The 13141-nt window shown below is 44.7% G+C and overlaps 1 protein-coding gene across 1 annotated transcript in view; it reads left to right on the top strand.

Moving 5' to 3' along the window:
- The window catches only part of LOC139281555 (uncharacterized), an 80058-nt gene that overhangs the window by 58242 nt on the left and 8675 nt on the right, over nucleotides 1-13141 (top strand). The window contains exon 4 of the mRNA XM_070901719.1: nucleotides 1719-1849. Within this exon, the coding sequence (XP_070757820.1) occupies nucleotides 1719-1849 (131 nt within the window). The remainder of the gene's footprint in view (nucleotides 1-1718; nucleotides 1850-13141) is intronic.

Raw genomic sequence — 13141 nt, 5'->3', positions numbered from 1 at the left:
TTCAATTAGATCAGGGCTGATCTGCACCTCAGCTCCATTTTCCTGCCTTTTCTCTATATTCCTCGATACCCTTATCTAACAAAAATCTATCGATCATGGTCTCGAAAGCTCCAATTGTCCCAGTATTCACCGCCTTTTGGGGAAGAGAGCTCCAAATTTCTACTGCCCTTTGTGTGAAAAATGGTATCACATTACTTGGGCGGGAGCAAAACTGAAGTATAATTGAAGGTTTTCTACTGGGACATAACATAAGAAATAGGAGCAGGAGTAGGCCAGTTGACCCCTCGAGCCTGCTCCGCAATTTAATAAGATCATGGCTGATCTGATCATGGACTCAGTTCCACTTCCCTGCCCGCTCCCCATAACCCTTCACTTCCTTATCATTCAAACATTGTCTATCTCCACCTTAAATATATTCAATGACCCAGCCTCCACATCTCTCTGGGGCAGAGAATTCCACAGATTTACATCTGAGAGAAGAAACAACTCCTCATCTCAGTTTTAAATGGGCGACCCCTTATTCTGAAACTGCCCCTTATTCTGCCCCCTAGTACTAGATTCCCCACGAGTGGAATCATCCTCTCTGCATCTACCTTGTCGATCCCCTCGGTAGCTTACAATAATATCACCTCTCATTCTTCTAAGCCCAATTTGCTCAACTATTCCGCATAAGTCAACCTCTTCATCTTAGGAATCAACCTCATGAACCTTCTCTGAACTGCTTCCAATGCAAGTATATCCTTCCTTAAATAAGGAGACCAAAACTCTGTGCAGTATTCTAGGTGTGGTCTCACCAATACCCTGTACAGTTATAGCAGGACTTCCCTGCATTTATACTCTATCCCCCTTGCAATAAAGGCCAACATTCCATTTGCCTTCCTGATTACTTGCTGTACCTGCATACTAACTTTTTGTGTTTCATGCACAAGGACCCCCAGGTCTCTCTACAGCAGAATTTTGTAATCTCCATTTAAATAATAATTTGCCTTTTTATTTTTCCTGCCAAAGTGGATAACCTCACTCTTTCCCACATTATACTCCATCTGCCAAATATTTGCCCACTCACTTCGCCTGTCTCTATCTCTTTGCAGATTCTTTGTGTCCTCCTAACAATTTGCATTCTCATCCATCTTTGTATCATCTGCAAACTTGGCTACATTACACTTGGTCCCTTCATCCAAGTCATTAATATAGATTGTAAATAGTTGAGGCCCCAGCACTGATCCCTGTGGCCCCCCACTAGTTACCGTTTGCCAATTCTCTCTCCATGCTAGTATATTATCCTCAACCCGTCAGCTCTTCCTTTGTGCAGTAACCTTTTATATGGCACCTTATCGAATGCCTTCTGGAAATCCAAATGCACCACATCCACTGGTTCCCCCTTATCAACCCTGCTCATTACATCCTCAAAGAACTCCAGCAAATTTGTTAAACATGATTTCCCTTCCATAAAACCATGCTGACTCTGCTTGATATTTACTGAAGTTCCTGTCTATCTTTACCAAGGTCCTTCATGGACCCAGGATGTGTTTGAAACTTCCGTGTCAGGACCCTTCAGATCAAGTTGTGGACCTGCATAAAAGAATATTTTTATTCCACATTTTTGATCTGATGGAACCTAATGTTTATTGTTGCCGAGCCGCTCTTAAATCGATATTTTAAGCACAGTCTGTACTGAGGTGCTTTGAATTTAATGTTATTTTCTCTTGGGTCAACAGGACAAGCCATGCCACTTCGGCAGCTCAGAGAGTCTGATGGTCCAGTTGTAGCACAATTGCCCAGCCATGTGCAGCGGCTTGAATTTGATGAGCTGCAACCGGGTTCTGTCTGCGTGGACAAGTATGTTGAGGTAAGCTTCATCCACACGTGTCAAGCAGTTTAAACCTATGTATTTTGTCACACTCTAACCCTCGAAACAATTACGGTGCTATTGTGCAAGTGGCTGAAATTCCAGTTACGTCAGAAATGTAGTCTTGGCTATGGATCTTGAACACTTTAAATAAATCATTCAGGTTTATGGCATTTTTAGCCGACTTTGAACAGATTAAGCATCTCAAACGTACAACAATATTTAACGGGTAATCATTTTCATTCTCTGAGTAATTTTGTGCAATTGTTGATGATGGACACTAATTTTGGTTTAATTTAGCAAACCATCGAGATGAAACCAATTTGGCTGGAATGATGCGGCGAGTCTGCACTGGATAATAATCAAAGCAAATTAAATTGGCCCTATGGGTACTTAAAACTGTGCTAACCTTGTTGAATAAACTGCTCTGCTACCAGCCAGTACTGTGCACTACTGTTGCCATTGATTCAGATGGTGATGTTGTGTCAGCCTGATTTAAATAATAACCCGAAAATTTATTTTTGGCCACTAAACTGCTTTCCCAGGGATTTCTGTTGGGTGATGTTTATCTGACATGCAAACACCCTTTTTGAATGGAATTGATGCACAGGTATTTGCAAATGCTCTGCGCTCATTCCCAAGTCCGCACACCATTATGGTGAGCTAATTGTCCTGCGTACAGAACATTTTGCAAAAAAAAACTTTAAAACTTACAAGTAATTTATGTTTGAGCCTTGATGGCAACGTTTGAGGACGTCGCAGTCGAGTCTAGTTCTGTCCTCATTCACCTTCAAGCTCAAACCGAAGTCCAAATAGTTATTGATGCATTTTCTTAACTCCATATACACATGCTAACGCCTCTTTCTCGGCCATACTGCAGGCTCTTTCAGCCTTAGACAGACTTCTAGATGCGTATGCAACCGGTTGAAGTTTGCCCGATGCATTGGTTTGCTGTAACACACAGCCGACCCCGTACGAAGATACATCACAAGCGAGCACTAATCGTTTACACGGGTCATACAGTACAGGTAACTTATTAGGACAAAGTAGGTTTCTGGCCTTCTCACTTATCTCTTGAGATTTACCCCAAACCCAGTCGTCACTCTTACGTAGCAACATGTGCAACGGCTTCAGCCAAGTGCTTAACCCAGGTAGAAAGTTACCAAAATAGTGGAGGAGTCCCAGGAATGAACGCAGCTCCATCACATTCTGTGGTTTGGGTGCATTCTTGATGGCCTCTGTCTTTGAGTCCGTGGGTCTGATGCCGTCTGCTGCAATCTTTCTCCCCAAAAATGCGACCTCTGGCGCCCGGAAAACACACTTGGAGCGTTTCAGCCTGAGTCCCACTCTGTCTAGTCGACTTAGAACCTCTTCCAGGTTGTGCAGGTGTTCGGTGGTGTCACGACCGGTGACCAGGGTGTCGTTTTGAAACAGAACGGTGCGCGTAATCGATTTCAGCAGACTCTCCATGTTCCTCTGGAAGGTGGCAGCAGCCGAGCGAATCCCAAAAGGGCACCTGTGGTATATAAACAGTCCTTTGTGCGTGTTGATGCACATCAATCTTTTTGAAGATTCAGCCAGCTCCTATGTCATGTCGGCGGAGGTTAGGTCCAACTTGGTGAACGACATCCCCCCCAGCTAACGTTGCGAACAGGTCGTCTGCCTTTGCTAGCAGATACGGGTCTTGTAATGAGACTCGGTTGATCGTTACCTTGTAGTCTCCGCAGATTCTGACCGTGCCATCGCTTTTCAACACCGGAACAATCGGACTGGCCCACTCGTTGAACTCGACTGGCAATATGATTCTCTCTCGTTGAAGTCTGTCCAGTTCAATCTCGACTTTCTCCCTCATCATATATGGAACCGCTCGAGCCTTGTGATGAATGGGCCTTGCATTGGGGATGAGACAGATCTGCACCTTGGCGCCTGTGAAGTTGCTGATGCCTGGTTCAAATATCGACGGAAACTTGCTCAGCACTTGGGCACATGAGGCATCATCCATTGAAGATAGTGCTTTGATGTCGTCCCAGTTCCATTCAGCTTCTGCCGAATAGCATTGGGCCATCGCCTGGTACAATCCACAGTGATAAATCATGCATAGCTCCATCGTATGATACCTTAACTGCCGCACTGCCAATGACTGGTATGAGCTCTTTGGTGTCGGTGCACAGCTTTGTCTGAATCGGGCTCAGTTTGGGCCTTTGTGCCTTGTTGCCCCACAGTTTCTCAAAAATCTTCTGGCACATAATTGACTGACTCGACCCCGTGTCCAACTCCATTGATACCGGAATACCGTTGAATTTGACTTTCAGAATTATAGGAGGGCTCTTGGTGGTGAAGGTGTGTACCCCATACACTTCCTCCTCGGGGTGAGTTGCCACTCTTGTTTGTGCTGCGTGATCCGTGCCGGATCGATCATCATCTGCCAACTCTGCCACGTAGTGAGTTGCAGCACTCTTGTACATTCGCTGGAGGTGCCCCATTGTTTTGCAGCCATTGCACACGTAGTGCTTGAATCGACATTGATGGACTCGATGATTACCCCCGCAGTGCCAACATGGTGCTACTGGATTTGCACTCACACCCGATGGTGGACTCTGGGTCATTCTAGGTCTTGAAGCTGCAGATGTGTAGGCCCTGCCATATGCAGTTCTGCCTGCTAGCGACGTTATTTTATGCACAGTACTTGCCGGTGAGCTTCGATACTAGGAAGATATGTGTCTGGTATTATTGCTCGTGGCTATGAATGCCTGGGCTATCGTGATGGCCTTGCTCAGGTCTAGGGATTCGGCAGCTTGCAAAGAATGACCTCGTGGCCGATGCCAGGCACAAAATAGTCCCGCAGCATTTCCCCCAAAAATCCAGCAAATTCGCAAGTTCCCGCAAGGTGTCACAGGTCGGCGACATAACTCACTACGTCCTGGCCCTTGGAGCGGTGGTGCATGTAGAAGCGATACCTGGCCATTAAGACATTCTCCTTCAGCTTGAGGTGGTTCCGAACCAGCATACACAACTCTGTTTATGTCTTCTTTGCTGGTTTCTCCGTTGCTAGCAGATTCTTGATGAGGACCAACACATGGTGAGGAGAATCGCCCTGCGCTTGATCGCTTTATCGTCCCCATCCAGCTTGTTGGCCATGAAGTACATAGAAACATAGAAAATAGGTACAAGAGTAGGCCATTCGGCCCTTCGAGCCTGCCCGCCATTCAATAAGATCATGGCTGATCATTCCCTCAATACCCATTTCCTGCTTTCTCTCCATGGCCCTTGATCCCCTTAGCCGTAAGAACATAATAAGAACATAACAATTAGGAACAGGAGTAGGCCATCTAGCCCCTCGAGCCTGCTCCGCCATTGAACAAGATCATGGCTGATCTGGCCGTGGACTCACCTCCACTTACCCGCCCGCTCCCCATAACCCTTAATTCCCTTATTGGTTAAAAATCTATCCATTTGTGATTTGAATACATTCAATGAGCTAGCCTCTGCTTCCTTGGGCTGAGAATTCCACAGATTCACAACCCTCTGGGAGAAGAAATTTCTTCTCAACTCGGTTTTAAATTGGCTCCCCCGTATTTTGAGGCTGTGTCCCCTAGTTCTAGTCTCCCCGACCAGTGGAAACAACCTCTCTGCCTCTATCTTGTCTATCCCTTTCATTATTTTAAATGTTTCTATAAGATCACCCCTCATCCTTCTGAACTCCAACGAGCAAAGACCCAGTCTACTCAATCTATCATCATAAGGTAACCCCCTCATCTCCAGAATCAGCCGAGTGTATCGTCTCTGTACCCCCTCCAAAGCTAGTATATCCTTCCTTAAGTAAGGTGACCAAAACTGCAAGTAGTACTCCAGGTGCGGCCTTACCAATACCCTGTACAGTTGCAGCAGGACCTCCCTGCTTTTGTATTCCATCCCTCTTGCAATGGAGGCCAACATTCCATTCGCCTTCCTGATTACCTGCTGCACCTGCAAACTAACTTTTTGGGATTCATGCACAAAGACCCCCAGGTCCCTCTGCACCGCAGCATGTTGTAATTTCTCCCCATTCAAATAATATTCCCTTTTACTGTTTTTTTTTTCCAAGATGAATGACCTCACATTTTCCGACATTGTATTCCATCTGCGAAACCTTAGCCCATTCGCTTAACCTATCTAAATTTCTTTGCAGCCTCTCTGTGTCCTCTACACAACCCGCTTTCCCACTAATCTTTGTGTCATCTGCAAATTTTGTTACACTACACTCTGTCCCCTCTTCCAGGTCATCTATGTATATTGTAAACAGTTGTGGTCCCAGCACCGATCCCTGTGGCACACCACTAACCACCGATTTCCAACCTGAAAAGGACCCATTTATCCAGATTCTCTCCTTTCTGTTAGTTAGCCAATTCTCTATCCATGCTAATACATTTCCTCTGACTCCGCGTACCTTTATCTTCTGCAGTAACCTTTTGTGTGGCACCTTATCGAATACCTTTGGAAATCTAAATGCACCACATCCATCGGTACATCTCTATCCACCATGCTCGTTATATCCTCAAAGAATTCTAGTAAATTAGTTAAACATGATTTCCCCTTCATGAATCCATGTTGCGTCTGCTTGATTGCACTATTCCTATCTAGATGTCCCGCTATTTCTTCCTTAATGATAGCTTCAAGCATTTTCCCCACTACAGATGTTAAACTAACCGGCCTATAGTTACCTGCCTTTTGTCTGCCCCCTTTTTAAAACAGAGGCGTTACATTAGCTGCTTTCCAATCCAATGGCACCTCCCCAGAGTCCAGAGAATTTTGGTAAATTATAACGAATGCATCTGCTATAACTTCCGCCATCTCTTTTAATACCCTGGGATGCATTTCATCAGGACCAGTGGACTTGTCTATCTTGAGATCCATTAGCCTGTCCAGCACTACCGCACTAGTGATAGTGATTGTCTCACGATCCTCCCTTCCCACATTCCCGTGACCAGCAATTTTTGGCATGGTTTTTGTGTCTTCCACTGTGAAGACCGAAGCAAAATAATTGTTTAAGGTCTCAGCCATTTCCACATTTCCCATTATTAAATCCCCCTTCTCATCTTCTAAGGGACCAACATTTACTTTAGTCACTCTTTTCCGTTTTATATATCGGTAAAAGCTTTTACTATCTGTTTTTATGTTTTGCGCAAGTTTACTTTCGTAATCTTATCTTTCCTTTCTTTATTGCTTTCTTAGTCATTCTCGGCTGGTCGTTTAAAATTTTCCCAATCTTCTAGTTTCTCACTAACCTTGGCCACCTTATACGCATTAGTTTTTAATTTGATACTCTCCTTTATTTCCTTGGTTATCCACGGCTGGTTATCCCTTCTCTTACCGCCCTTCTTTTTCACTGGAATATATTTTTGTTGAGCACTATGAAAGAGCTCCTTAAAAGTCCTCCACTGTTCCTCAATTGTGCCACCATTAAGTCTATGTTCCCAGTCTACTTTAGCCAACTCTGCCCTCATCCCACTGTGGTCCCTTTTGTTCAAGCATAGTACGCTCGTTTGAGACACTACTTCCTCACCCTCAATCTGTATCACAAATTCAACCATACTGTGATCACTCATTCCGAGAGGATCTTTTACTCGGAGATCGTTTATTATTCCTGTCTCATTACACAGGACCAGATCTAAGATAGCTTGGTTTCTTAGTATCTAAGTACTGGTCAAGATGCTCAACGAAGGCTTCCCAATCATCACCCTGTACAAATCTCTAAAATGCCAAAGGCAGCCATGACCGTGTGAAAGTTCGTAATCTGTTACTCGTTGTCAATTGTTAAGTATGGAAGAACTCCACAAGACTGAGTACTGTGAGCTAAAACTGATGTGACCTTAGTCAGAGTGCCTAAACAGCATGGCAGACAACCTTTTATACTCCCTTGCACGAGGTGTGCAGGTGACCCTTGGGCCTCCAACAGTTGCGTCCTCTGGTGGCAAGTCTTACACAGTTACAATGTTTACATACATAACATCTCACATCCTATTCTACCCCAAGGCCCACTTGCACATTTCCCATGTCCTCGCTGATCTACATGCATTGGCTTGTAGCACCTTTTGCACCTCTAATTTGAGACTCCCTTGTGTTTAAATCCTTCATAGTCTTACCCTCCCTGTCTCTGCTAAATCTCAAATTCTCATTCCCCCAAATTCTCAATTACTTTGACTTTAACCTCCTATGCATCCACCCTCCGTTAGCCTCAACATTGCCAGCCGCGCCTTTAGTTGCCTAGGTCACACTCTGTCATTCCCTCCCTAAACCTCTCCACCTCCCGCTCCTTCTTTAAGAGCCTTAAAATGTACCTCTTTGGCCACACATTTAATCACTGTTCCTAATCTCGCTCGCCATGACTGAACATCCATTATTTTCCATTATGTCTTTGTAAAGTACCTTGAGATACTTATCAACAGGAGCCCTAGTAAAACTGAAGTCAATGGGAATGAGGGGACACTCTCCAGTGGCTGGATTCATACCTGACAGAAAGGAAGATGGTTGTTGAAGTCTCGTCATCTCTGCAGGAGATTCTCAGGCCCAACTATCTTCAACTGTTTCATCAAGAAGTGGGACTGATCTCTGATGATTGCACAATGTGCAGCTTCATTTGCAGATCCTCAAATAATGGTGCAATATGTGTTCACATGAAGCAAGACCTGGACAACATCCAAATTTAGGGTGACAAGTGGCAAGTAACATTTGTACCACACAAGTATCCGGCAATGACTGACCCCAACACGCGAGATCCTGACCACTTCCCCATTCAATGGCATTACCAATGCTGGGTCCTCCACCATCAACATCCAGAGGGGTCACCACTGACCAGAAACCCAACTGGACAAGCCTCATAAATGCTGTGGCTGCTTAAGTAGAGCAAGGGCTGCGTATTTAAGCAGTCCACTTGATTGGCAACCAAAACGTCCACCCCTTTCACTACGCATGTATCTTGGCTGCTGTGTGCTCTATCTACAGGATGCAGCAAGTTGCCAAGGCTTCCTCGGCTGCACCTCGTGTAATGTATGCACCTGTGAGTACGCTCACAGGCTGGTAGAGCTGTTGAGTTTTGAGTGGCTTAGCCAGTCACATGATGTTCACAAGACTCAATAAAACCCCAGCCAGTTGGGTTCAGGGGTCCATGATGAGGCAGATGGTAGTGTGCCTGCTGGATGAACTGGTAATGTGTGGTGCGATTGTTAAACCTTTGCTAATAAACCAACTAGTTCTTAATAGCAATGTGTTGCTATGAATTCTTAAGCCAAGAACCCATGAAGCAAATACATTACACCTCTCAAATCTCCAGCCTCTCTAGCTAGAAGGATAAGGGCAGAAGGTGCATCGGAACACCATCACTTTCCAGTTCCCCTCTAAGTCGCACACCATCCTATCTTGGACATGTATCATTGTTCTTTCATTGGCACTGGCTCAAAAGCCTGGAACACCCTACCTAACTGCATTGTGGGAGTACCTTCACCACAAGGACTGCAGCGGTTCAAGAAGGTGGCTCACAAACACCTTCTCGAGGGCAATTAGGGAAGGGCAATAAATTCCGGCCTTGCCAATGATGCCCACACGCCGAGAATGAATAATAACAAAAAAGTTAAAGTGCTGTATCACTGAAAATTGTTATAGTTGTAGTTGTAGTAGTAGTAGTCGAAGGACAATTTTACAATGGGTTTTATAACAGTTATACTGTTGCCAAGAAACCATTAGTTTTGTTGCCAGGATGTATTCTCTATAGTCCAGCATCTAGAGCTGCTTGGCAGAAAGCATTGGCTGTACTCTCTGAAATTGGGAAGCGTAAGCCATGTACAAACTCAGTCATTGCCAACATGGTGGTCCCGGGACATTGCATTATTCTGAAAAAATGTCAAAAAAATCCCTCCCCATCTGCTCCAAGCATCTCCCATTAGTAATCAGACTGCAAAAGTCACCCACAGCAACCATTGTTAGCATAGCAAAAAAGCCTCAGAGTCATCCAGAAATGTGAAGCAGGAGCTTTGAGATAAGCCTGCAGGCTTTCTTGCACTTCCAGCAAGGACTTGAGTTATATAGTGCTTTTAATTCAGTAAATATTCCCCGGTGCTGCTCCGAAGTGAAAACAGCTGTAACGTACAGGATTAAAATGGCTTCTGCCAGCTAACCATAAATTATGTGTGTTATTTAAAACTGGATTAGATGAGGACTTCAAGCTGTGAGGGAACACTGTGCTGACATGCGATATGATGATACTTGTGTTAAATAAATGTTCATATTGGGCCAATGTTAGCCATATGTCTCCCACAAAAACTCCTCTCTGGGCAATGGTGGAGTTGGTTTGCCAGCAACCGATTGATGTAACAGAATGCATTCTGGCTGCTAACACTCCCAGTGGATGGTTGAAGAGAGTGCGAGGCAATACTGTGCCTGAGCTCTTGTTTGCTTTCAAATCTCCACACTGAATCCTTCACGTTTATAGTATCTTTATAGATAAATATCTTGGAACTATTAGCTACTGGTGCAATCAAGCCAGTTTACTGTGCTAACTGCAGAAAATTGTTCGACCACATCAGTCATTCCATCAGATTCACAGCCTTACTCCTTTTCATGTACATATTCACCTGGAACAGTCTGCACTGGTGAAGAGGGATTTCACCAGGAACATTACAATTTAGTAAAGCTTTTGGCTCCACAGTACTCTCAGATTACAGGTTTAGCAAATATTTACTATGACAGACAAAAGGCTCCAAGGCATTGCTGCTTTGAAGATTGTCTTCCAATTTTAACTGATCAGATTACGTAGAAAATACCAATAGCTTTAAACAGACAAACGGACTTTCAACCTTCTTTTCATAGTCCAGAAAAATTATGGGCCTGAAATTCTGGTTCTGGGCTTCCCGTGGGCGCTCGCCTGAAAATAAGGAAAAAGATCCGCACCTATCGTTTGCTCCTGCGCCCTCCAGCGACTCCGGTCGGAGGCCTTCTCTTCCTGCGCATCGGAGCACGTTCATGTCTTGGAGAAGCTGGAGTCATGTGACTGGACAGCCAATGAAGGGACAGTATTCTCATATTCATAATAATGGGAACTCCCCAAGTACGAGTTCACATTATTATGAATGAGAACCCCCCCACCCCCCCCACCCCAAACATGCAAACACAAATAAAAAATAAAAAAACACACCTCACATATTTATATTAATTTAAATTAAAGTTAATGAAATGTGATAGAAAAAATATATATTTTTTGGATTTTTTTTTAAGTGTTGTAATTAGGCTCTAAAATAAACTTACCTTAGTGGACAGGGTTTTTAACAAAAATGTGTTTTTAAATTTTATTTTTATATGTTTTAAAACTCTTAATGCTGGTAAAAGTAGGCTATGCTCCTACTTTTACTAGGTGCAAGAGTTTTAAGGACAATCGCTGGGCAAGAGATGGGCAAATAGCCCAATCTCGCCCATGGGAATGTCCTGGCTGCGGGGGTGCGTTGGATCTGTCAAGCAAAAACTTGACAGATCGGAAAAGCCAGTTTTCGGCGCACGGACCCAGCGAGGCCGGAATTTCAGGCTCAATAATGATGTGTTTTTTAAGCTTGCTGTTGAGTTTTACTATCTTACTTTGTTTTTCTAATAACTGTTGCCAGATGTTCCTCCCTACTGGTGTTCAGGCTTTTGCCATTAATCTTGCGCTTTGCTATCTTCTAACTTGTTCTTCCCGCTCTCACCAACACTTTCAGTTGAGATTTTAAGTAGAAGCCCCATCTTCCCTCTCAAAGAAGAGCAGAAGAATTCACCCCGGTGTCCTGGCTTTATCCCCCTTACTCAACACCTAAAACAGATTGGGGTGGAAATTTGCTCGTGCCTCTGTTGCAGTGTTATCCCGGGCAGAGCGGTAAATTTTGCATCGGGAATGGCTTACATCTCCAGCAGCAAAATTTACCAGCTGGGCCCTGAGTGTGGAGCGGAGCGCTAAGGGAGGTGTTTGCTTCTAGGGTGCTCGGCCGGCTGAGCAAATGAAAATCCCGTGGTAAACAGTTGGCCTCTGAGCACCCTAAGAGAGAGGCTTGGGTGGAAAAAAAAAATCTGAAAAAAAACCCATTCCCAATGCTTTCCTGACGCCACATCCACATGAGTCGCAAAAATAAAAAAACAATTGCACTTGCCTCAGGTACACATTCCTTCCCTCCCTGTGGCCGCTGCAGCTCGGACCGGCAGCTTTCACAGGTGGTCCCATTCGACCGCACTGCAGGTCGGGCGAGTTTCAAATCTCGGGCCGGTGTCGCAATCAGGGGCGTTGCACGCCGGCTCGCCTCTCCCGGGCGGTATTGTTCCGCGCCCCCGCAAACCTGGCACCGAATGTCCCGGCAGGAAGCTGGCCGCCCGCCCGGAAATGCTCTCCGCTGCCATTACCGCCCCTCCGGGGCGAAAACAGAGGCAGCAACGGACTGAAAATCTAGCCTATTATCTGGTCGTTATCACATTGCTGTTTGTTGGACCATGCTGTGTGCAAATTGGGTGGCCAAGTTTCCTACATTACACTTCAAAAGTACTTCATCAGCTGTAAAGCACTTTGGGATGTTCTGAAGTCGTGAAAGGTGCTATATAAATGCAAGTCTTGCTTTTTACTTGTAAAAGCGCCAGCACAAACAGAGCTATGGTGATGTGAATGGCCCACTAGCTTGTTGAATATACCAGAAAGAAGAACTACGTCAGAGACGAACTGCAATATCTGGAAAAAAAAATCTATACTCAAATCCAGTCGGATTAGCTAAATATCAGCATCTACTTGACACAGTTTGTTGTTATGGTGATCTGTATGAAGAGGTACACCACAAACGACCTCACACATAAGCATCCACACACCTGTAATGAAATACTGGATATAACATTGAAATGTTAGATCAGTCTTACTTTATAATTTTCCAGTGAGTGACATAAGGAGGCGATATACTGCTTCTGGAATCAGAAGCTGTTGGTATTTTGGAACATGCTGTCATTTTGAGTTCCACGATAAGCCTGCTTCTTATTTAAGTTGTCCGTCAAAAGCAGCAGGAAAGAATGGCCTGTTGAAATATATATTTTTTTAAATCTGGATCTTGGCTTGAAGCCATGCTCTCCACAAGTCTTGTGTCATCTTGTATCCAAGAGAGTGGGTGACCTTCTCCTAGGCATCCGCTAATATAACTGGCATAATAGCTGTTCCCGAGCTACCGACTCCATCACTCTCCCTGGCAACTGTCTGATGCTGACCCAGACTGTTCTCAACCTTTGACCCCGAAATGACCATCCGACCGTGTTTCCGCGCCGTCA

This window comes from Pristiophorus japonicus, chromosome 15 (assembly GCF_044704955.1).
Source record: "Pristiophorus japonicus isolate sPriJap1 chromosome 15, sPriJap1.hap1, whole genome shotgun sequence".
NCBI lineage: Eukaryota > Metazoa > Chordata > Chondrichthyes > Pristiophoridae > Pristiophorus > Pristiophorus japonicus.
The sequence above is the reverse complement of the archived record's forward strand: the minus strand, read 5'-3'. Positions and strand labels throughout refer to the sequence as shown.